The sequence below is a fragment of the Melospiza georgiana genome, chromosome 17 (genome assembly GCF_028018845.1).
Source record: "Melospiza georgiana isolate bMelGeo1 chromosome 17, bMelGeo1.pri, whole genome shotgun sequence".
NCBI lineage: Eukaryota > Metazoa > Chordata > Aves > Passeriformes > Passerellidae > Melospiza > Melospiza georgiana.
Genome location: NC_080446.1, coordinates 5,376,710 through 5,399,836, shown reverse-complemented (window position 1 = coordinate 5,399,836; position 23,127 = coordinate 5,376,710). Strand labels below are relative to the sequence as shown.

At 49.1% G+C, this 23,127-nt stretch overlaps 1 protein-coding gene across 2 annotated transcripts; it reads right to left on the bottom strand.

Moving 5' to 3' along the window:
• Positions 1–1,998: 1,998 nt before the first annotated feature.
• On the bottom strand, positions 1,999–21,769 carry SLC17A9 (solute carrier family 17 member 9). 2 transcript variants are annotated; one of them, XM_058036564.1, is made up of 13 exons: positions 21,687–21,769; positions 13,409–13,606; positions 12,358–12,497; positions 11,614–11,713; positions 10,558–10,688; positions 9,661–9,757; positions 8,708–8,804; positions 6,630–6,717; positions 6,297–6,331; positions 5,647–5,762; positions 5,211–5,266; positions 4,646–4,675; positions 1,999–4,553 (listed from the first exon to the last, which is right to left on the bottom strand). In XM_058036564.1, the coding sequence occupies exons 1-13, from the start codon at positions 21,767–21,769 to the stop codon at positions 4,390–4,392; spliced, it is 1,335 nt and encodes a 444-aa protein (XP_057892547.1). In that variant the 3' UTR covers positions 1,999–4,389. The 2 variants fall into 2 exon arrangements, 1 of the variants encoding a protein (XP_057892547.1); XR_009115344.1 differs by lacking the exon at positions 1,999–4,553 and having other exon boundaries at positions 5,211–5,393.
• Positions 21,770–23,127: the final 1,358 nt, after the last annotated feature.

Genomic DNA, 23,127 nt, shown 5'->3' with positions numbered 1-23,127 from the left:
ACAGAGAGGAGCTGCAGGTGGAGCTTGATGCTCTGGACTGCAACTCCCTGCCACTGCCTCCCTCATCACCCCATTTTTAATTACAAGCAGCCAAACTGTAAAGACCTTAATGGATGTCTTAATTATTGCATTAAAGTTTGAAATGGAAAATTCCTCATTACTTGCTGTGCAGTAGGTCACGGCTGCAATAAATGGTGATATTTTGCTTGTTACAGGACTGGGTGCCCTTTGAGAGCTGCTGTCTTTGGGGCATGTCCTGGCCCTGGGGAGCTGCCAGGTGGATGTTAGATCAGGTCTCTGCTGTGAGAGCATCTGCCTGTGTTTTCCAGGCAGAACTACCAGCAAGGAGTGCTCTTTGCTATCCCTTTTCTCCTCCAAACAGCGCTACTTTCCTCCTGTGTTTGGCTTTCCATCTGCTTGAATGTGTTTATTGATTTAGTGTTATGCAAACTGCAATTAAACAGCATCCTTCTAATGATCTCCAGCCAGCTATGGAATATATCCCAAATAATTTAAATACAAACCAATATAATAGATATAAAATATATAAAATACAAATCCAGCAGCAATGCAAGGTACCTGCCACTGACCAGCCTTTAAGGCTCTTTTGCACTGTGCCTGTTCCTGCTTGCTCAGGGCAGACTGGAAAGTTGGGATCCAACCTGGGACACTGACAATTTAAGGAATGTGGCAGAAAAAAAGAGACTAAAAAAAGGAAAGGGAAAAAAGAGAGAAAATATATTTCTAAATATATTATATATGAAATAATTTATATATATAATAAATAAAATTAAAATATTTTAAATAAAATTAAGTATTTGTATATATTAAATATATTATATATAAAATTATATATAATTATTAAATATACAATATATAAAATTTATATGTATAAAATAAAAGACAAAAATACCAAACCCTTCTTTTTTCTCAGGCTCTGCACAGTTGGAGAAGAACAGGGAAGGATTTAAGGTAGATTTGTGGCTTCTTGGAGCTAAAAAGCTTTGGAGCTAAATCACCTGAATGACCTAAAAGGTCAAAAAAGCTCAAATGTGCATGTCAGAGGTTGTTGATATCTCTGTAAGGGGAGCAAAAAGACAAGAAAAGTTGAAGATAACCTGCACTCTGCTAAATTATTCTCAGCATCATTTTCATGCCAACAAGTTTCATGTTGGCATTTTTCCTGAACATTGATGAGAAAGTTTAGAGGAGTCCACAGTACTTAGAGATATTCTCTCGATTACCTGACCCTATGGATGAGGTGTCAAAATTCATTTGATGGCTATTTCTCCTTTTAAAATGTGTCCAAAACTTCTCCTCCCTACAGGAACTGTGAAGGGTGAAAGTGAACACTGGGACAGCAAAATCCTGAGGTTCCCAAAGGCAGCTCCAGCCACAGAGCCACCAGCCAGGGCTGCTGGTGGGCTGTGCCAGCTGTGCCAGCTGTGCCAAACCAGCCCCGCTGCCCGTGCCAGCTGTGCCAGCTGTGCCAGGGCCGGGCTCTGCACTCTCCCGGCCAGGAGCTGCCACATCCCAGATCTCACAGCTCCCTCTGTTGGCATCTGCTCGAACCTATCAGTGAGGATATATAAAAAGGTGGAAATGTATTTTTTTTTTTTTTTTTTGAGCAGGATCACCACATGGAAGGTGATCTGTGTGTGGGGTGTGCCCCACCTCACGCAAGAATCACTTTGTTTGTGGCATTATTCTTAACAAGTGATGCTGGATCATGCCTGCTGATGCTTTACCTTCCAAACCTTTGCTGAAGGCAGCTTTTCACTCATTTTTCCCAAATCAGTGAGAAGATGTAGCTGGATGAACTCTGATGTACAGGTACACATGAGGATGCTGTGAAAATCTGCCAGCCCAGCTAGCCCCCCTGCCCAGCCTCCCCCAGGAGTTTATCATATCAAATATACTCCTCTGGCCCTCACTCATCACAAAAATTAACACCTCTGCACTCAAAGCAAAACCACAGTTTGCAAATGATTCACTGCCTTTATTCTTTTTAGGTCCTTCCATAGCAAAAACTTGCAGACCACAAGCTTTGGCTTAAACAAATAACAGTACAGATAAAACAGTTTCAATGCTTCACCAAAGAGGTATGATGAGAATGAAACATAAGCCTCAAGTGCAGGTCAAATATTTAACTTATTGGCCAGTTCCAGAGAGAGATAACTTGGACAGCTCACTGGAATGGTAGCTGGATTCACAGAGAAGGCACAGCCAAACACTTTCCTTTGGAGATCAGTTCCAAATTTCCCAGCTGGCAGATCCAAGGGGTGGCCAAGATTCAAATGTGAGTGATTTAAACTCACCAACTCCTCCACAAGAAGTGCGGCAACCAGCAAAGAGAACCAGAACTGACTCCCTGTGCTCCTGACCTGCAGCACTGGATGGGCAGGGAAGATGCTCTAAAACCCCACAAAACCCACGGGGATCTTTTTTCTGTCACTAAAGGAAAGGCCATGCAAGCAATCTGCTCAGACTGGACAAAGGACAGGCTGACAGAGATGGACAGGCTGCACAGCCTCGGGCCTCTTTGGCAAGCCTGGCTATGTTTGTGTTTGTGTTTGTTACTGGGTGTTTTTCCCAATTTACCCACTGATTTCAGATTCCCAGCAGCCTTCCTGGCCCTGCAGCACCCCAATACAGAGTGGTACCTATGGTAGCAAATGGCCTTTTAGAGAAAAAACAGCACAGGAGGAGAAAAATAAAATACTTTCTTATCTCTCTGTCCTATCAGGCCACATAGATTCCTTATTCTCTTGGGAAGATATCAGGCAGTGCCATCCTTATCTCTAACTCTGCCCAGTAAGTGGCTCAGCTCAGAGCAGTGATGCTCATTAGTGTCTCTGCAATTAAAAGTATTTTCACTACAAATCAGATCATTCAGAAATTTTACACAGCTCCAAAATGTCTTCCAAGAAGAAATCTGGCCAAAAAAAATTGGTGAGGAAGAGGATAATAGGATTTTTTTTCCACCTGAATCCACAGCTTTTCTGCACCACAAGGTCCTTGGGAAACCTGCTCCTAGCCCGAATTTTCTGGTAAGCACTACAGAAACCCAAGAGATCCTTTCAGGCTGCAATCAGGGGATTGGAGGAGAGGCAATGAATTGCTTTAATGTGAAATTCACCTTTAAAATTGATCCTACAGAACCAAACACTGGAGGCTGGTAGATCCTCCCCTTTGAGAAACAGTGCTGGATTTGGTGGGAGTACCACTCAAAACAAGCATGCAGAATCAGCCCTCAAGTACATAAAATATAGGATTTGTTGCTTAAATTTTAAAATATTTATAAATAACTTTAAGACATTCAAGCTCAGAGGTGTCTACAGCCAAGTGTTTCCCTCTGACACGGGGATCCACATCCCTGTGGATGCCCAATGCAGAAATTTGATTTATGCTTAACATAGAAACAAAACCTGCCCATGCCAAGCTCTTTGGAAAGTCTCCCTCAGTGCTTTGAGAGCACGTGGAGGACACATCTGATCATGCAGAAAGCATTTGGGAGCTGTGGATCCACAGCACAGGGTGTGACCAGTTCTTGCCATACATTCACAGCATCTCCCAAAGCAGCTGCAGAGGGATCCCTCAGCTGTACTGCTGGGTCAGCCCAGCTGAGCCTGAGCCCAGGGCACAGCTCAGCTCTGCTCTCATGGTGGAGCTGCCCCACCTGGGCTCAGGGCTGGGCTGAGGCCACCAGGGAGAGAAGGGACACATTGGACAAAGCCAGGCTTGGCACCGTGTCCCAGCTCAGTGACAGCAGCACTGACACAGCCCCATGGCCCTGGGCACACAGCCCTGAAGGAAAGCCTGGGATTCACCTCACAGCCCTGGAAACTGGCTGTACCTGCTGCAGAACGAAGGCACACGAGGGGTTAAGGGCAGAGGTACTCGTTGGGGTGCTCCTGTCACACCCCACAGGACACCTGGTGGCACAGCAGCCCCAGAGCTGTCCCAGGCGGTCCCAGCACAGCAGGGCTTGGCAGCCACACTCCCACATGGAGAACCAGCTCCCCTCAGGAGGGCATGGAACCACAGCAGCCTTGGGGGGCAGGCCAGGCCAGCTGCTTTGGCCACAAGGATATTTGTCCACGAGACACAAACTGGGACAAACTTGTCCCACAAACCATATCCTCGCTGGAGATGTTGAGCTGGTGGCTCTGCAAGCCACCAGCTACAAGCCCTGAGCAAGAAAATGAACTCTAAATTTAATCTTCTCTCACGGGTTTCATCCAGACCCATTATGTACTTGGTTTCAGCATTTTTTTCCCTGTTAAAACACCTAAAAAAAAAAAAAGTAAAATGTTCTTTGGCACTTGTGCAAGAATGATCCATAGATGTGACACTCTCCTGTCCTTCAGCTGCTTCTTGGGCTCATCCCTAAAGATCCACATACACAGAGTCTGTGTCCACCCTCTGGGCCTCTCCAAACAGGAGGAATGTGCAGAGCCCAATGCTGTTCACAGCTGCCACCAGGTTGAAAACAGAGATCCAGGAGCCAGTGGTCTCAATCAGGTACCCAGCCAGGTACACGCAGATGACACCTAGAGAGAAGAGAAGAGAAAATGCAGAGGCTCTGGGCTGGATCTGCTCTCTGCAGGGAGAGGAAAGGAGGAGCTGCAGGAATGTAATTTACCTAGGAGGGCTCCTCCTGTATTTGCAACCCCTGGAAAGAAAAGATGTGAAAAGAAATTGTGAAAACCCACAGACAGGAGAGGTTTCATCAGTGCCACCAACCCCTGGTCTGCATGTTGGGCAAAATGCCTTTGTGACTGTGGAATCACTGACTGGTTTGAGCAGGGATGGACCCTAAAGCTCAGCTCATTCTATTCTATTGCCATGGGCAGGGACTCCTTCCCCTAGCCCAGACACTGCCCAGAGCTGCCCCTGCTCAAACCCTGAGGCTGCTGACCATGTCCCCACCTCTCCTGCACAGAAATCCCACAGAACCCTTACCAAAGAGCAAGAAACCCCACAGAACCCTTACCAAAGACAAGAAACCCCACAGAACCCTTACCAAAGAGCAAGAAACCCCACAGAACCCTTACCAAAGACAAGAAACCCCACAGAACCCTTACCAAAGAGCATGAAACCCCACAGAACCCTTACCAAAGACAAGAAACCCCACAAAACCCTTACCAAAGGACAAGAAACCCCACAGAGTCCTTACCAAAGAGCATGAAACCCCACAGAACCCTTACCAAAGAGCAAGCCAGCACATGAGGGGGCCAGGTCCTGCACGTTTACTGAGATGCCACTGGTGAGAGACAGAGGGGGAGATCAATGGCTGTTTGAATGGAACATGACTGCGTTTCCATCACTTACACAGTTTGATTTGTCAAACACAAGGAAAGCTCCTGGATGAGAAACGGCACTGGCAGAAGCTGAGAGTAAAGCAGGTGAGTTATCAGAAGAAAAACAATTCACCTCAAAGTGTTCAGGGTGCAATTCCCCTCCTGCTCCATCTCCCTCCCACTGGCTGGTCCAAGCCCTTCCATGCTAGATTATTTCCAAACTCCACCAGCCTCACAGGGTCCCAAAAACAATGCTCAATTCTTGTTCTCACAGCCAGGTCTCCTCCAGGACCCCAAAATGCCAAATGTGCAGGGACCTGAGGGCCCCCATGGCTCTCCTCACCTGTGGTTGAAGGTCTGCAGTCCAGCAGAGGCTGAGGCAAACACAATTGCTTTGCAGAAACTGGAGGTCTGGCCCAGGCACAAAGCAAAAATGCTTGAGACACCAGAGCCAATGACCTGGAAAAAAGAGAAAATTAAACACCACAGCACGTTTTCTGCAAGAAGAAAGCAACTCCTGCCACGAACAAACTGTTCCCTTTTCCAATGCCATGAGTTTGTGTGCTGCACCCTGTGCTCCTCTTTTTCCCCCCTCAACGTCCTTCTGTGCCAGAGGTGTGTCCAGAGGGATGTGATGCTGCAGAACAGGAGATACACTCTGTTCTCACTCAGCATTTATATTTTCACCCTTGTATTGTTACTTCCTCAGTACCTAAGGGGTCATTTGGAATGACCAGGGACAGGTTGTGCAAGAAAACCCCTCCAGAGCACTCTCTGTGCTCAAAGCTGCCATTAACCCAGGCTCTGTTCCTCAGCCAGGGTCCTTCTCTGGATTTCCTTTCACACATCCTGAACACCAGGTAATGTGCAAAGGCAGACAATCCTGTTTCCATCTATAACCCCCAACCCAGCTCCGTGCAAGGTCTAGCCTGCCACACAATCAGAGTTTAAGTGGTAACTCAGGTTCCTCTGCCACCGCTCCAGCTCTCTTACCTGCATGAACTTACGAATGGTGATGGTTCTGTACCCTGGAGAAGAAAGAGACACTTGGAGTTAAGCACAGCTCACTTTGCTGCCCAGCAAGGAAACTACAACATCAGTAGATTTCAGATGCCCAAATTTCATCTCCAGGTGGATGAGGTCAAAGAGAGCCCCAAACACAGCAATGGGATTTGGACACTGGACAGTTTATTCTGCTTTTGTGTCAGAACCTCACATTGTTTATTTGCTGGGTCTCCTCCCTATCAACAAGCCCTCCTCCTCTCCCACCCAGGTCCTCCTCCCACATCCCATAAGAGCTGAGGAGAAGCCACAGAGAGCTCTCACCTTGACTAATTAAATGATCAGACAGAAATCCACTGAACAAGCTCGTCGGAATTGCAACCAGCCAGGGGACTACATTAAACACCCAGCCCTGAAAAGAAGTGAAAACCAAGAGAGATTTGTTGTCGGAGCTGAGTTTGTTTGCAAATATTTTGACAGTCTGTGGTACCTGTAGAAAAGAGAAATAGTGAAGCACTCAGGGCTTGTTGCAGCACCTGCAGCCCCTTGGCAGAGCCAGCTCTCAGCTGCCCTGTGCCCCAATCCAAGCTCTGTGAGGGAGCAGGTGCATCACAGCCTGTAGCATTTGTAGATTTGTCATTTTTCCTTCTTCCCCAGCAATGCTGCATCCAGGGGAGAGGCAGAAAACTCTGGGAAAGAGAGATTAAGCATGGCAAAGTTCACTGCTCAGCAAGAAGAGGTGGTGGGCAGCCACAGAGCCCTGGGAAGCTCAGTGTGGGTTTCCTGTGGGTCCCCAGCAGAGCTGCTGGCAAAATTTCCAGCAGCTTCCAGCTCATTAGCAGCATTACTGTGTGAGGCTGAGGGAGCAGAGCTGGATTTTCTAATGGCAGGATTAGGGAACATTATGAGCACCAACATCCTTCGGCCCATTTTCAATTAAGTGAGCTGCAGCTGTAATCACAGACCATTAGTGGTCAGCTGGATTACAGCTGCTCAGGGGCACTTTGGTGCTGAAATCAGTGTGGGCTGGGGCTGGATTTCATCTCAGCTGGTTGAACCCACTCATCCATGCATGCACCCACCACCCCCAGCATCTCCCCCTTTGCTCAGAGCCCATCACCCTGCAGGGGCATCTCCTCCTCCTGTCTGGCTTTGGGATATGTGGGAGGGCTGAATGATCTTGGGTTTGAATAACCCTGTTAAAGATGCTCCTGAAAATCACACCAGGGTCCATCTGCATTTTTCCATGCCTTTGAAATCTGGGTCTGGGTCATTTTTGACAATGTTAGCTCATGGGCTTTGTGGGGTCGTGCTGCCTGTTAAGAGCAGCTCAGCACATCAACCTCAGCTTTGTCTCATCACACAGCCCATCACCCTGAGCCAAACCCTGCATCACCTTCACTCAGGTGGCCACAAACAGCTGCCCAGCTCACCTGCAGCAAGGGATTTTGGCACCTGCAGCAAGGGATTTTGGCCAGCAGGTGACACAGGTTACCCACACTAGGGATTATCACCCATCCTTTAAAACCAAGCAGCCTCAGCCCATTTCAAACAGCACAAAATGATTATCAGCTGCAGGAGCACTCTATAGAGCATCTTACATAAGGGCACCATGATATAATGCCTAACAGATGGTAAATTACTGCTGCACAAGCACATTACTCGAGGTGCACAGATCTTGTCACAACAATATGTTTGCTGGTTTAACACATGATTTTAATATAAATATCAAGTATGCCATAAAGAGCTTTACATATGTAATATGAAAAGGCATTTGTAAGCAGCTCTGGAAATTGTAAAAAGCTAACAGAGCCATTGTGGAGGACACTGAGTTTCTGAGAACAAGATGAAAATGCCAGCTCTCAGCCCAGATCAGTACTGCCTGGATTTTTGAAAAATGGGAGTATCCTTTGTGCTGAGGAGAGGGGAGCTTTTGTAGTATTTTTGGAGTGCACATTATTGTTATTAATGGTAATTTTAATTTAATTGTATTGTTATTAATGGTAATTTTAATTAATAATATTTATTATAATTTTCACAGGCGGGCCTGAGCTGTACAATATTAGTCCAGTTAAAAACTCTGTAAAAAAACTAGGAGTGAACGGTGGTTACTTTCAACAGCATGTCATGAGCTTTGTGCTAGTTGAAAAATTACCTTTTCCTCGGAAGAAAATCAGTCTAAAACCCAATAAAACCTGCTCTTCCTGCACCCTTCAGCATCCCTAAACAAGCAACTAGAAACCAGCCTCTGCAACCTGGAGAGATCTCCAAAATTATGAGCAGGGGTGCCACGGCTCCAAACCCCACAGGGCAACCTCCTCCTGCTCTCACCACATCCCTCTGCCATCCTCTTCCTCACCTCCACCCCCTTTTGTCAGGCCCCTGCTTTGGAGCCAACCCACCTTGGAGTCGGGAAAGGTTTCCTTGAAGAAGGTGGGCAGCCAGGAGAGCAGCGTGAAGAAGGTGCTGGCCGTGCAGAGCTGGGCGATGATGACAGCCCTGCAAAGACACAGCTGAGAGGGAACGGTCAGCAGGGACAGGTCATGGGGCCGGGGAAAGGGAGGGCACTCCAGGTGTCAGCTCCCAACAGAAACCCCGGAGATTTTTGTCGTGGAGAGCTACTCCTTTTGGCTTCCTGAGATTTTTGTCACAGCTGATTTTCAGCTTCAGATTGTCGCTGCTTTCAGCCTTCTCCTTGCAGCTGGTTCCTTGCTGCCCCGCCGCACAGCCCTGGGGCCAGGTGAGGTTAATTGAAGCACTAATTATGCCACTGCATTTCCCTTCCAGCCCTGCAGGAGCCCTCCTATTCCAAGAGGTGGTGTTTAGGGTTTTCTAGAGTTATTCAAGGCAGGAATGGGTTTGCTGCCCTGCAACCCCATCATCCTCCTCCTCCTCCCTGCCTTAAAACAGCCCTTGGGAACACTCCTGGAGGGGCTTCAGTACCCACTGCAGCATCCCAGAGGGAAAATGGCCATTAAAAAGATGTTTGGCAGCAATGAAAACACAGCCTGTGCCACCCAGGGCCCCTGAGCAGCACTTGTTAGGAGCCCATTACAATCAGCATTTCCAACAAGACCCGTGGAAAATATCCCTCTGGAGGAGCACAGGACTCATCCAGGGGAACAGCCTGGGAAGGAGAAAGATTTGCCAGCAACATTCGAGCCTGACAGCCCTGTGGGCAGAACATAAACCACCTTTGCCAAGCTTACCTTTGCAGCTCTTTATTTATGCTGAAGGAATTAGAAAACTGGTTCTGCTTCTCAAATATACAAAACCCACAGAGGCAGAAGAAATAAGCCCAGAGAGGAGAAAAGAGAGGATGCTGCCAGCCTGGCCAATGCATGCAGCTGCCTACCAGATCGGTGCCTTCCTGAACAGCTGCTTCCAGGGAACTTTGGTCTGCTTGGGCACTGAGAGGCCTCTCGTTAAATAGTTCATGGGGATGGTGAGTTCTGCAGGGAAGAAAACACCCCAAGGAAAGCTGTGGTCAGTAATTCCCTGTGCAGCCCTGGGACACTGCTCTACAACCACTTGTAATCTCCTTCTAGCCCTTGGTTTTTTGGCTCTACCTGTGTTGAATGCTCATGGAAACACCTTGTTACACTAAATTTTTTCCACACCCCTCCCCACCCAGCCACCTTCACCCATGTGTTTTATCTCTTTTATAATTAAACAAAAGTCCTTTGATAGAGATTGGGGTTGGATTCTGTGCAGCACCAGGCACACACCCAGCTCCCAGTGAGCTGAGTTCCTACATGCCACACTCACCCTAATAATGCTGTAGCCAGGTGTAATGGTTTGTCCATATGTGGAATTACTCCTAGGCAGTTATTTGGGAAGAGATATTGTGGATTAACTGGTTTTTAAAAGCTCTATGTGTAGATGCTCTTAGTTTGGAGTAAGTATCTTGTCCTGCTTTAGCTTAATCCACTTTGAAGATCATGCTCTGTTTTGTGTTTTCACTGGTGCTTAAAGAGTACTGAGGAGGCAGATCAGGCTCTCAGCAATGATATAATCCAGCATGGGACTTGAAATAGGAAATCAGCATTGCAAGAGCTCAAATCCTGGTTTTTGGGTTGGGGATCTTGGGTGAGACACAGTGTGTGTTACAGAACACATCTGAGCAAAAGCTTTGTGTAAAACCAGCCATGATCTGGGAAACACACAGGATTTGCAGAAATAATGGAGAGGAATCACTTAGTTCCCAGATCCCTGGGAGCACTGCCAGCCCCAGGGACGCAGCTGGACTCACCTTTCTCACTCAGGAGGTATTTGCAGGTGCAATAAACCCAGAGCAGGGTGAGCAAACCAGAGAAGTAGAAAACGCTTTCCCAGCCGTACCAGTCCAGGAGGAGAGATCCTGCAGCACCAATCAGCAGCGTTCTGCAAGGGACAGCACTCAGATTTACTGGCCTGGCTGAGAGCTCAGACTGAGCACATCAGTGGGACACTGTCCCTGGGGTCAACACTGCTGTCACCGAGCCATAGAACCCTAAAATTATTTGGGTTGGAAGGGACCTTAAAGCTCATCTTGTCCATGGGCAGGGACACCTTGCACTATCCCAGGTTGCTCCAAACCCCATCCAAGTTGGCCTTGGACACTTCCAGGGATGGGGCAGCCACAGCTTCTCTGGGCAACCTTCTCAGCACCCTCACAGGGGAGAATTTTTCAGTCACTGCACGTGTGGGTGCTGCCACCAGTCCCACCTCTGCAACCTGTCCTGTTCCCTGCGTGGCATCTCAGGCCAGATCCTCACTGGCAGGAGAAATCCCAAAGGGACCTCACCCTCACCTGCCCCTCACTGAAAAATGGTCACTGGGGAAAGGAGGTTGGTGGTGTGCAGTATCCCAGAGAATGTTTAAAGCAGCAAAAGAAATGAGAACATTGGAAAACTAAGTGATTCAACACAGTGATATTTCTATTTGGCTTTTAAGCAGCCTTTCTATTTAGAAAGGAAATTCTGATGGAGATCAGCAGAGATGGAGAAGTTCTATTCTTCCCATCTATCAGAGAGGACAGGCGACCAGTGTCAGGCTCTTCCTACTGAATTGGGCTGTTTCCCACAGTAATTAAATGCTGCAAACAGTCTTCAAAGTCTGGTTTGAAAAGAAAGAGAAAACAACACATGAATCCTTGGCAGGCAGGACAGCAACTGCCTGAGGCTTCCTCAGCTGCAGCAGGAGTCCTTGAGGACCCGTGCATCCACATGTACTTTGGGCTGTGAGTTTTGCCTCCAACTGTTTAATGGCATTTCATCAGATGGGATGTCCAGAGCTGTCAGTGCTGCTCAGAGGCCTCTGAACTCACCCAAACTGGGATCCAGTCCCCACTGTGCTGTAGGTGAAGGCTCGCTCGCTCTCCCGGACCCTCTGGGACAGCAGGCTGGCCAGGGAGGGGAAATACACCCCTGAGAGAAACAGCAGCAAGGCAGGGAGCAGTCAGGCACAAAAAAAAAAAAAAAAAACAAATTTAAAAGATCCAGAGTGAGCAAAACAGTGAGACAAAGCAGCAAAATTTTTGTCAAATTCAAAACATGGATATAAAATAAACTGAGTGGATCCGTCGCCATCAAAAGTATTTTTGTGCCTTCTCCATAATCCCCTTTCATCATCACCACTGCTACTGTAAATCCATCAGTGCCAATGCACTTCCCAGTGCTGCAGCTTGGCAAGAGGGAAGGAAAATCACTCCAAGTTATCCAAAAGTTTTGGCAAGGGCCAATTTTCTCTGAGTGTTTTGAAGGAGTTTTAAAATGTGGAAAACCAAACACGACCAGAGATGATTTCCGAAGCCAGCAGCCCCTGTCTGGCAGAGAAATTTCTACAGGGAAATGACTTGTCAGTGACTTTCTCTAGAAATGTCACTGGTTTTTCCCCTGAAGTTCTGGATGTGGAGGCTGTTTTGGGGCAGAGAATTGCCCAGACACCCATGGGAAGGGTTCATGCACTGCAAACCACAGGACTTGCATCTCAATGTGCTGCACATGAGCCTCTGTGCAAGGAGGCCACTGCACAGACAGGCTCATGGACAGGCTCAGGACAGGGGTCTCACCTTGCAGCAGCCCCATGAGGAACCTGGAGGAGGTCATAAAAACCAGATGGGCTGAGGTGATGTGGGTGAGCAGCGGGGTGAGCACTGTGAGGAACCCCCAGGCTGACGCTGAAAGGAGGAGAACTTTCTCACCTCCTATTCTGGAAGAGAGAAAACACATTATCACCGACAGCAGGGCAAAAGGGCAAAGTCCTCCAGCCCAGACTCAAGTGCCCTTCCTTGTTTAACCTGTTTTTGAGATCAACCTTTTGGTCAAACCTGTTCTTCTCTTGGCTCTTGGGGAGTAGCTCTGACCTTTTCCCTTCCCACCTCCTGCCAGCCCTGCCCATCCAACTGATCCCAGAGATCTCACAGCACTCCACTCTCTGATGATGATGAAGGGGAAGCCCAACTGCTGCCACTGTTCTGCTTCTCTTAACCAGTGATGCTGTTTTCCATTTGCTCTTTTGCAATCCTCAGCTCTGCCTTCTGCCATTCAGGTTTCTCCGGGTGTTTTCTTGCAAACTCTTAAGGACCTCAATTAAATAGCACAGTGCACTTCACAGATAATGCATCCCTTCCAGGCATGTGCTCCTCACAACAGATTTCATAGAAAAGCTCTCTCACTAAGAATAGATTGGCTGGGGAAAGGGACTCAAGCAGGTAATGATTCAGATCCTCCCTTACAGCCAGCTGGGGAAATTGTTTGCTTTTTAATTCATATGACACAATGGAGACAGTTTTTCTAAACATGATGGAAACAGTGCATGGGGACTTGCTCGAGAAAAGAATGTAGGGCAGAGCCTGGAAATGCTGAACTGAAAACAAAGATCATCTGTACAGATCAGATCAAACAAGCTGTATTTACAGAATCCTAGAACTTGCAGGGATGAGACATCCACAGCTTCTATCTGGCCACTCTAAAGTACCCACACCCCTTCTCAGCCAGAGCTTCTCCCCATGGACACACTGGAGCCTCCAACCCATCACCGGGGTCTGGAACTGAAACTGAGGGGTCAAAACCAAGCTAGGCACCATCAAACCAAGAAAACATGAGAATAATTTCCAGTACTGGTCACTGATGTGTCCTCCAACAATCTGTGTCAAGCAGTATCCCCAGAAGAAGCTGCTGAGCACGACCCCAAACTGCTTCTTGTCCCAGTCGAAGTAGGAGCTGAGGGCCACGGCGCAGATGGGCACGGTGACGCGGGCACAGTAGAGCAGGCACGTCCCCAGCAGCAGCATCGCTGTCCACACACGGCATTCAGGCCTGCAGGGAGGGACAGGAAGGTGGGACAGGGCAGGGGGGATGCTGGGCCCCTGCTGTGGGTCCCTGCACAGCCAGGGTTTAGGGGTCTGTGATGGTGTTTACAGGGTTCTTAGGATGAGAGAAGAGACAAAGATATGACTCTGTATTTCAGAAGGCTTGATTTATTATTTTATGATATATATGACATTAAAACTATACTAAAAGAATAGAAGAATAGGGTTTCATCAGAAGGCTAGCTAAGCTAAGAATAGAATCTGAAAGAATGATAACAAAGGCAGCTATCTTGGATTCTCTCTGTCCGAGCCAGCTGACTGTGACTGGCCATTAATTAGAAACAACCACATGAGACCAATCACAGATGCACCTGTTGCATTCCACAGCAGCAGACAACCATTGCTTACATTTTGTTCCTGAGGCCCCTCAGCTTCTCAGGAGGAAAAATCCTAAGGAAAGGATTTTCCATAAAAAGATGTCTGCGACAGGGGTCAGCCTGGCTTTGCCAGCCGAGTCTGTCTGGATAAAATGAAGGTCAGCACATGTCCCCCGGGCACAGCGGTGCTGACACAGAGTGCATCCCATCTGCTGGCTTTTAGGAATGATGCCAGCTTCATCCCAAACACTATTGGACTCCAGCAGCAAATGTCTGTCCATGGGCTGCAAAGTGCAATGGGCTGCTTGGACATCACTGGCTGCAGATGGAGGGAAAGGCGGGAAGGAACCTGGTTTGTTACCCCCAAACAAGAAACTGTTCTTTAAAAGTTAAGGATAACAAAGGAAAGGTCAGGGCATGAGGTTGGAAGCACCTGCATGAGACAGACCTCTTGGAAGCAAACATTAATTATTTGGCATTTCTACCCATTCCCCAGGGGAGGTGATTTGTGTGTTACCTACTAAAAAGGAGGGATATGCAGGAATTCTTTAGAGAGACAGGACTTGATGAGCCTAAAGAGCTCAGAGAGATAAGCAAAATAATTAAGGCTGGACAGATAAGAAATTTTAGATAATAAGAGTGAAAATATGTTAACAGAATATATATTTCTGGTGTGTGAATTCTCAGCATCAAGAAAAGGGCTCCTACAGGAGTAAGTGAGAAGCAAGCCAGTGATAACTTGTGGAGAAAACAAACACATTTTGCTGCAAATGTCAGGTAAATCCCTCTGCCTTCCCTCAGCCATGCCACTTTGGGTGCCCCCTTTGCCAGTGAATTACAGAGTTAGAAGCTGAGTAAGAACACCCACTATTGGTACTATTTGTGTTTGATTATTTCTCTGCCCAGAGCACAAAGCACCGAGCTAACAGACTCTGTGGTCCAGGGGAATTCACTGTACCAGGGCAGTAACCCCTGGGCTTTCCAGCCTGCTGAACACACCCACCCTCCATGTGGGAAACAACCCGGGTCACCTTCTACATCAAACAGAGAGCTGGTTTCTCTGTCTTGGAATGATGATAAATGTGGGTTAATCCACACAGCACAACCCCATTTATAAAGGTGTAAGTGGGCCCTCACAGGGGGGAGGTGAAGGAACAATGAAAAGCAGAACAGGTGAACCTGCTGGAGATGGATTTATTGCTGTTTCCTGACAGGGCAGATAAGCAGCTCAGGGCTAACCTCTGGCAGGAGGAACTGGAAGTGTTTCAGGTGGTGTTTAGAGGGCTGGAACTGTTGTTACTGTGCACACGCACGAGTGCACAAAATAACACAGAAAGTGGCAAACCTCACGTCTCTTTGCTGGAGGAATGAGTAACCAGGGCTTGACCTGACTCAGTCTTTCCAACAAGCTGGGAAATGCTCTCAGAGCCCCTCCTGGGCTCACCCTGAGAGGAAGTTATCTTCACTCATATCTCCATTTGCTGCAAAACCAAAGGTGGGCTGGTTTTTAATCACCAGCCCCAGCCAGTTCCAGCTCCACCGACCCCAGCCTGCCACAGAAAAGCACAGGGAAATCAAAGGCTGCAGGACACTGCATGGCTGGGTCAGAGAAACCCCAGCAGGACAATGCAACAGGAGTTTTTGGGTGTAAATCCCCCATCAAAGGCAGAGGGCAGGTGGGGATAACCACCATGGAAAACCTTTCAGGGATAAGGATGTTTCCAGGCACAGCTCCTGCTGCCAGTCCAGGCCATAATCTCTGCTATCTCCAGGAGCACTGCACTGATAAATTTGAGCTACTGAACCTGCAATCGAGGTGATGGAGTAAAGCACAGCAGGCAGTGATGTGTGGAGGCATTTTCTATTATTTAGCCACCAAGATAGTTTGTAAATTGTACTTTTCCCTTGCAGCAAAGGGAGACCTTCATGAGCTTTCACTGGAGTGGGGCTGAGCTCTCTCTCTCCAGTCATTCAGAATAACCTGCAGCTATCCTGATAAGCACAGCAGCATTTTATTACCAGATCAAGAGTTCTTCCTTTATCCTAAAGCCTGTATAACTCTGCAAGGTGTAAGAGGGAGAGAATAAGACCTGAGCATCTCAAGGATTCTTTACTCCATTTCTCTCAAGAAGCCTCTCCAGCTGATGTTCTGACAAAACTCCAGGGATACATTTTTCTCTTGACTTTTATTTTTATTCCACAGTACTAAATAAATCTCTGGGTGTATGACACACTCTCAATGTTCTTTTTGACTACTACTCCATTCTATATTCTCTTCCTTTATGTTTAATTAAATCAGTAGGGATTATGCCCACAACAAGTGGGGAACATAATGATGGCTTCAGACTACCCCTTCCTCTGTAGGCAGCACATCCAGCTAGGAAAATCCATGCAAAGACTATGAGTGTCAAATGTAATCAGTAGCTGCTCACACCCACCTGGAAGCATGGCAGGAATGATTTCCCTGCAAGGACAATGACGTGCTTGCATCACAGGAAAGAGCTTTGTAAATGCATTTTCTCCTAATTATAGTTATCACAGAGGCTGCAAATGACTCAACGTTCCGCTCAGTGCAAAACAACAACAGCAGAGGTTACACTGGAGGAACCTGGACTAGCACAAAGACAGGAATTAAACCCCTCCTTTCAGAGCTCAGGAATAGTGACAAATCAAACAGAAGTTTTTGTGGGTGACATCAGCCATCTGAGAAGTGAAACCTCACCAGGGGTAGCAGATTAAATCTAACCCATCCCCTGGTGAGGGAGGGAGACAGAATGTGCTGCAGATAACCAGCCTAAGTCAGAGCACAGGAAATCACAGCCACTGCTGTCACTGGTGCCACCAGCCTGATTCACCCTCCAGCATCTCCCACCAAGATCCCTGGGCCAGTCCTGGCTGTATGTGACAGGCACTTCTGAGAGAGGGGCCAGAGAGGGGCCAGCCCTCCACACCATTGGCAGGGAATCTCGAGCTTTTCTGGAGCCACTGAACTGATGTAACCTGGTGCTGAGCGATGGCAGTGGCTCCTCAGTGCCCAGCCTGATGTGCAATCCCCTCCTCCCCACAGGAGACAGGCACTGCAGGTGCATCCCCTCCTGCACACCACCGAGACCTTCTTCACTGAGCAAAGCAGCCATGCAGCCAGACACACTTCCTATTTCACAAACCTCCAACCACCACCCAGACTATAATTAACCCAAGCCCTTATGACTCTTCCTGGGTGGCTTTTTGAGGCAGCCCTGTCTGATGTCCCTTGGTTCTCCCCCTCCAAATGCAGCCTTGGACACTGGGTCGAAATGGCTTTGCTTCCAAGCATCCCCTGACTTCCCTGAGACCCAGCTCCCACCAACCAAATGGATCCCCCAGTCAGGGCACAGTGGTTAGGATGGATTTTTCAGGGATGCCTGAGATCCCCAAAGGGGCAAAAGCAAGCTGAGCTGTCTGGCAGTGCAAGCAGAGCCAGCAGCACAGGGTATCTTTATTTGCAGTGTGTTTTCCTGCTGGAGGAATTTCTCCAGTAGATCCCACAGAGCAAATATTTATCCAACTTTTATTTCTCTTGCCTCGCCTCCCTCCTCTCCCCCAGTCTGCAGGGCTCTGGCAGACACTCAGGTCACTGTTGAGATGGACTCTCTGGGGCTCAGGCTGTCAATTACATCCCAGTTTAGCCCCTCCAAGGCACGAGTCAGGACCCCCAGGTATTTTCAGGTGCTCAGAGAGCTGTGTTAGACAGCACGACTACGAACAGCCTGTCCCAGCAACAGCTCTTGGCCAGAAGCCATCTGCAATATCTGTGGGTGTTTTCCATCCCTGCAAGGAGAACTGGGAACTGCAGCTCCTGATCTGCACAGGATGGGCACCATCAGCAGAGCACAACACCCACCTCCCAGGGAGGGCATCTCCACCTCAGTTCCCCTCTCTAAAAAGAGATCAGGAACAGTTCCTGGGGGATGCAGGGAGAACACGTCAGTGCAGTCACCCCCTGTGCCCCCAGCCAGCAGCAGGGGACACTCCCCAGGCCCTGGCAGGAGCCCAGGGCAGGATGGGGATGAGCCCACACCGTGGTACTGAGCTCCCAGCCATGGCACCAGCTCCAAACCAGCACACCCAGCAGCCCAAGCTGAGGCCACCCCCACCCAGGGGAATGTCCCCAGCACTGGCAGCTGGTGCCTGTGGTCCCCTTGTCATCCATGGTGTGTCCACACTTCCCTCATCACCCATTTCCAGGCCCATGCGATCATCTTCCCTCAAAAACACTCTTTTCCAGCTTCCCTGCCTAAAGCTTTAATTTACAATAATCTCCAGCACAAGCAGGACTGACTGATGTGGCACCAACACAGCAGCCATGCAGACACCCCTGTACCAGGAGATAATGCCCAGGTTGTTATTTTTAACCCTGTTTGACAGTCCTTTCACTTCTAATTCTTTTTTTTCTCAACAATTTTTCCATCAAAATCTAACATGCTTGTCAAGAGAGAGGCTTGGAGTAATTTCACCCCTCTCCTCAAGCAGATTTTGTCATGCTCTAGACCAGCTCCAAGCTAATGATTTGTCACTGTCAAAACTAGCTTTGGGGTTTAGGGGAGAGTTGTTGGATTTTTTTTCCCAATCCAGCTAGCAGCCAAGAGGAGCAGCACAGAGGACACAGGGCTTTTTTTTCCTGGGAAAGCTGCTGGCTTCCTGTCCGCCTCCTGTGCTCAAGCTCCCTCCACAGAGCTGCAGATGGCAACAAAGTGGTGTTCAGCAAACGAGCTCTGGGTTTATTCCCTCTCTTCATTTCTTGCTGTCGGCAAAAGCAAAGATGAAATTAAATTTCAGCAGCTCATATGAGCTGGAAGTAGTTGTTGAGTCCAGGTGGAGGTGGTGAGAAGACACAATAATGAAGCAGAGGCGTGCTTTGCACACTGATCTGAGGGCATCCATGGATCAGCCAGGAATGAAATGTGTGCCCTGCTTATGTTTTCCATGTGAAAAAAGTTCTCAGCAAGGTCACTATTAAACGCAGGGTGAGGAACTTGTAAAACAAAAATCCCAACCACTAAAAATACCCCAAATACCCAACTAAAGCTGCAACATCATGTTGACAAAAGATGAGGGCACAGAACTCAGAAAAAACAACTGGCTGTTGTCTCTGGGCAAAGATCAGGTGACTGGAGATCAGCCTGTGGCCGGGGGTAGGACTCCTTTTATCTCTGGAGCTTAAAGAAACTTTCATAATCACCCTTTGTCTTCAGGTGTAGCCGGAGGCTGGAGATGCAGAGTGGCTTCAGGAGTCATTCGCTTTCCCAGGGCACAGTGAGTTTTTCATGCTGCATTTCTCTCCTGGAGGGACCATCCAAAATGTGAGCCCCACATCCAGAGCTGGATCTGCTTTGTGTGCAGTGACTCATTTCTCTTTTCACTGCTTTGGTCTTCCCTCAGTCAAACCAGAGATGCTTAAACCCATCCACTGCCCGAGGGGTCCTGCTTTGGCATGTCAGGATCATCATTAAGAAATGCTCTCTAACTGTCCAGATGTGCTACAAAAGCATGAGGGCTTTTTCAAGCCCCGAAGAGAAATCCCCAAGTGCTGCTCTTGGAAGAGATGTGTGATAATGGAGCCATTGGAAACCTGCAGAAAAGTTTGGGAAAGGCAGGCAGGAGAAAACACAAGGCAAGAAGAGTGGAAGAGGAAAGAGAAGCCAGTTGGAGAAAGGGAGGACAAAAGAAGAAGCAGCATGAGCAAAGATGGAAAAATAAACCTGCCAAGATAAGTTTTTATCTCTCCTTGCTCTGACAGATTTTGGAAGGCTGCCTGGCATGTCTTTTGTTGGAGCATGAAAGGAGAGCCCATGTCACTTCCCCCACTTGATAACACCTTGCCCCCATGGCAGCAACTCGCTTCTTGGGAAATATGGAAATTGTTTATTTGCATATACTGTTCACAAATTGTCCACCAAATTCACTTCACCCAATGAGGTAGTTTATGCAACTTGGCTAACCTGCTCCAATGATCTGGTCGTTCATTCCCCCTTTTTGCTCCTCCTTACTCAACCTCCACCTGCCCAGTTTACTTGAGGCCATAAAACCTCCATAAACCCTCCCCAAAGAAGGGCTGTGACCACCTCTGTGTCTACACTAAACAATGGGGACATGATCTCAGCTGCTGTGAATCTATACAGCAATATAGATAATGATCTGAGGTGCCTTAGGGTTATCCTGCTGCTCCTTCCCATTAACAGGATTCTCTCAATTATTAGCAGCACTTAGCACGGTCAGGATCACTCAAAATGTCAGTCTCGATCAACAGGTTGTTTTCATCCCTTTTGTTTTGGAAAGTGTTATCTATGTTTTGCATTTTTCCGAAGAGATTTGAGAAACAGGAGAGCTTGTTCTGGTCAAATTCTTTTTTGGTTTTTTTTGGTTTTGGTTTTTTTTTTTTTCCTAGAGGAGAAGCCTATAAACTAAAGTTTTTCCTCATGAAAATCTGGTGTGAGGTCGGTCCCACCACTCCCAATTCTCAAAGACTTAGGTAAAAGTTAGCAAGCGGGAGACAGACAAGGAGTTTTCCTAAGCGCTTTAGGGGGAAAGAACCTTCAAATGTTCAGCGCCTCCGTGCCAAAGGTCTTCTTTAAGACCCACCCCGTTGGTCAGAGCGAGCGTGGGTTTGATGAGACATCCCCGTCTGTGAGTGCAGGAGGATTCCCCCTCGGGACAGCAGTTCAGAGCCGAACTGCCCCTGCAGAGAGCCATGGGTGAGAAACACCAACCCATCCCGGGGCAATCCCTCCCCTGGCCCCGTGTCCCTGTGCTTCGGCACGGGTGTCTGTCTGTCCTGCGGCTGTCCCGCTGTCCTGCCAGGACGGGGTCCCCGCAGTGTGACCCCAAGGCGAGGGGAAGGGAGAGCCCCAGGGCTGGGCACCACGGTGGCAGCCGCACATCAGCCAGCAGAAACCGAGCCGGATTTCTCAAGCACAGGGAGTCCCAGCTTGGAAAAGCCTCTGACCATGAATTCCAGCTGCCCCACTGGTACTTTGGAATCATCATCTCACCAGATGGGAGAAGGGGCTGATCCTGAGTCTTGGTGCTGGATGAATTTGCCACGGAGACAGAGAGAAGCAGCACCGGACACTGAGTCACCCTGCCTTTGCCTGTGCCCCTGCTGTTAGGAGTGCCCACCGGAGCTTTAACTGCATTTTAAGTATTTTAATGACTTTGCATCAAGAGCAGTTCTTGCTGTCTAGCTGCTGCCCAGCTCCTATTCCAGACTTTATCTCAATGAATGACTATCGCCAGTACAAACATCCCCACTGGAACGCTTCGATAAGAACCTCATAGCGGTTTTGTATTTAATTCGCTGATTACAGGCCAGAAATAAGCTCAATAGTTGTTTTTTGTGGTTTTTTTTTCCCCTGTTTTTCACAGTAATTCCCTATCTTCCCCCTTCCTTCTACCGTCCCTGCTGCAGTCCGGAGGAGTGAGACAGCGGGGCGGTGGGACCGTGTCCCTCCCGGAGGGCAGCAGTGACACAGGGACAGGAGGGGAGCACCAAGCTCCTCCGGAATCGCCTCTCCGGGAGCGCTGCGGGCCGCCCGACCGCCTCCATCCCGGAGCCGCATCTTTCCCGGGAGCTGCGGGGACCAGGGATGCGGGGAGGGCACCGGGGGGTCCCGGAGAGCGCCGCCAGCAGCGGAGCGCCTTTCCCGGGAGCGGGAGAGGCTCCAGCCTTACCTGGACCAGTAGGGCTCGGTGCCGCCATCCCGCCTCATGCCGCTGCCCGGGGGCACATTCCCGCCGCCGCCCCCCGCGGCCATGCGGGCAGCGCCTTCCGCCTCCCCGGCTCACATCGCGGCCCCGCCGCCGCTCCCGCCCCCGCCGGGCCGCGGCCACGTGTCAGCGCCTCCCGCCGCCCCCGCCCGCCGCACCGCGCCGGGAAGTCCCGCCCGGGCCGGAGCCGGTGCCGCTCCGCCAGCCCCGGAGCCGCGGGGATCCGGAGGGGCAGGTGCCGGCACCGGCGAACCGCGGGGTTCCGCTCGTTCCCTGTGCTCCGGTCATTGCTGACACCCCCAGCGGGCACACGGAAAAGGGACGGGGCAGGTTCTGTCCTTCTGCTCCCATACCTGGGCAGGGAATAGCTCTGGTCATTACTCACACCCCCAGCGGGCACAGCGGGGGCACGGAAAGAGGGGACGGAGCAGGGTCTGTCCTTCTGCTCCCGTACCTGGACAAGGAATAGTCTCCGTTCATTGCTGACACCCCCAGCGGGCACAGCGAAAGAGGGGACAGAGCAGGGTCTGTTCTGCTCCCATACCTGGGCAGGGAATAGCTCCGGTCATTGCTGACACCCCCAGCGGGCACAGCGAGGGTACAGAAAGGGGACGGAGCAGGGTCTGTCCTTCTGCTCCCGTACCTGATCCCTGCTCCCGCTGCTCTGACGGGTTTGCCAGCAGAAAAGTCTCTGCTTCTGCTTTTTAAGGATTAGAAGCGAGTATAACGTTCGCTTCCGAAGATAAAATAAATAGGGATGAGTGGTGTTGCAGCTTGATTTATGTCTGTTGGATAGAGGCGCTGCTTTGCTGTATCTGAAAGAGATAATCAAACTCCTTTGTGGAAATAATTGAAATTATGGTTATCTCAGTCCGCAACAAAAGGACTCGTGACTCACATTAAGATCATGAACTAGCAGGCTGGAGGAGCCTTGTTGAGGCATCGTTCAGGTGATGCTGTGGCCGGTTTCAGCCTGGAAGCTGGAACGGCAAAACTTCGGGTGAGCAAAGGATGGAGGAGCTCCCGCACAGCCCGAGCAAGGTCGTGCATGGCCCCTGGGAAAGGTACCAGAGATGCTGGGATGCACCAAAACGCGCAGGTGCAGGGCAGACACCTCCTGTCTGCTATTCCTGCAGCCAGAAACCTCTCCATCCTCGGTGGAATGAAGCCTTTAGCAGACTAATGTTTAGGTAATTCAAATATCCTTCTCCCAGCACGAATCCCTTGGCAGGCCCCTGATGAACAGTTTGCTACAGGAAGCATAACACTATTGTTGAGCTGAAACTTTGAGAGTGAAATAGGCAAAAAGGTGAAATACACAAAAGACAGCTCCACAGAGGAGGTTGCTGAAAAAGTAGAAATCATCAAGTCATACTTTATCATTTGCTTTTATTTCTTCCTCAGA

What these genes read in the sequence shown, in the direction of transcription:
- SLC17A9 (XM_058036564.1), bottom strand. Translation starts at nt 21,769, where the DNA reads ATGGCCGCGGGGGGCGGCGGCGGGAATGTGCCCCCGGGCAGCGGCATG. An exon ending in ATACCTCCTGAGTGAGAAAG is followed by an intron (nt 9,758 to 10,557) that starts GTGAGTCCAGCT and finishes TCTTCCCTGCAG; the next exon opens with AACTCACCATCCCCATGAAC. An exon ending in CCATTCGTAAGTTCATGCAG is followed by an intron (nt 5,763 to 6,296) that starts GTAAGAGAGCTG and finishes TCTTTTTTCCAG; the next exon opens with GTCATTGGCTCTGGTGTCTC.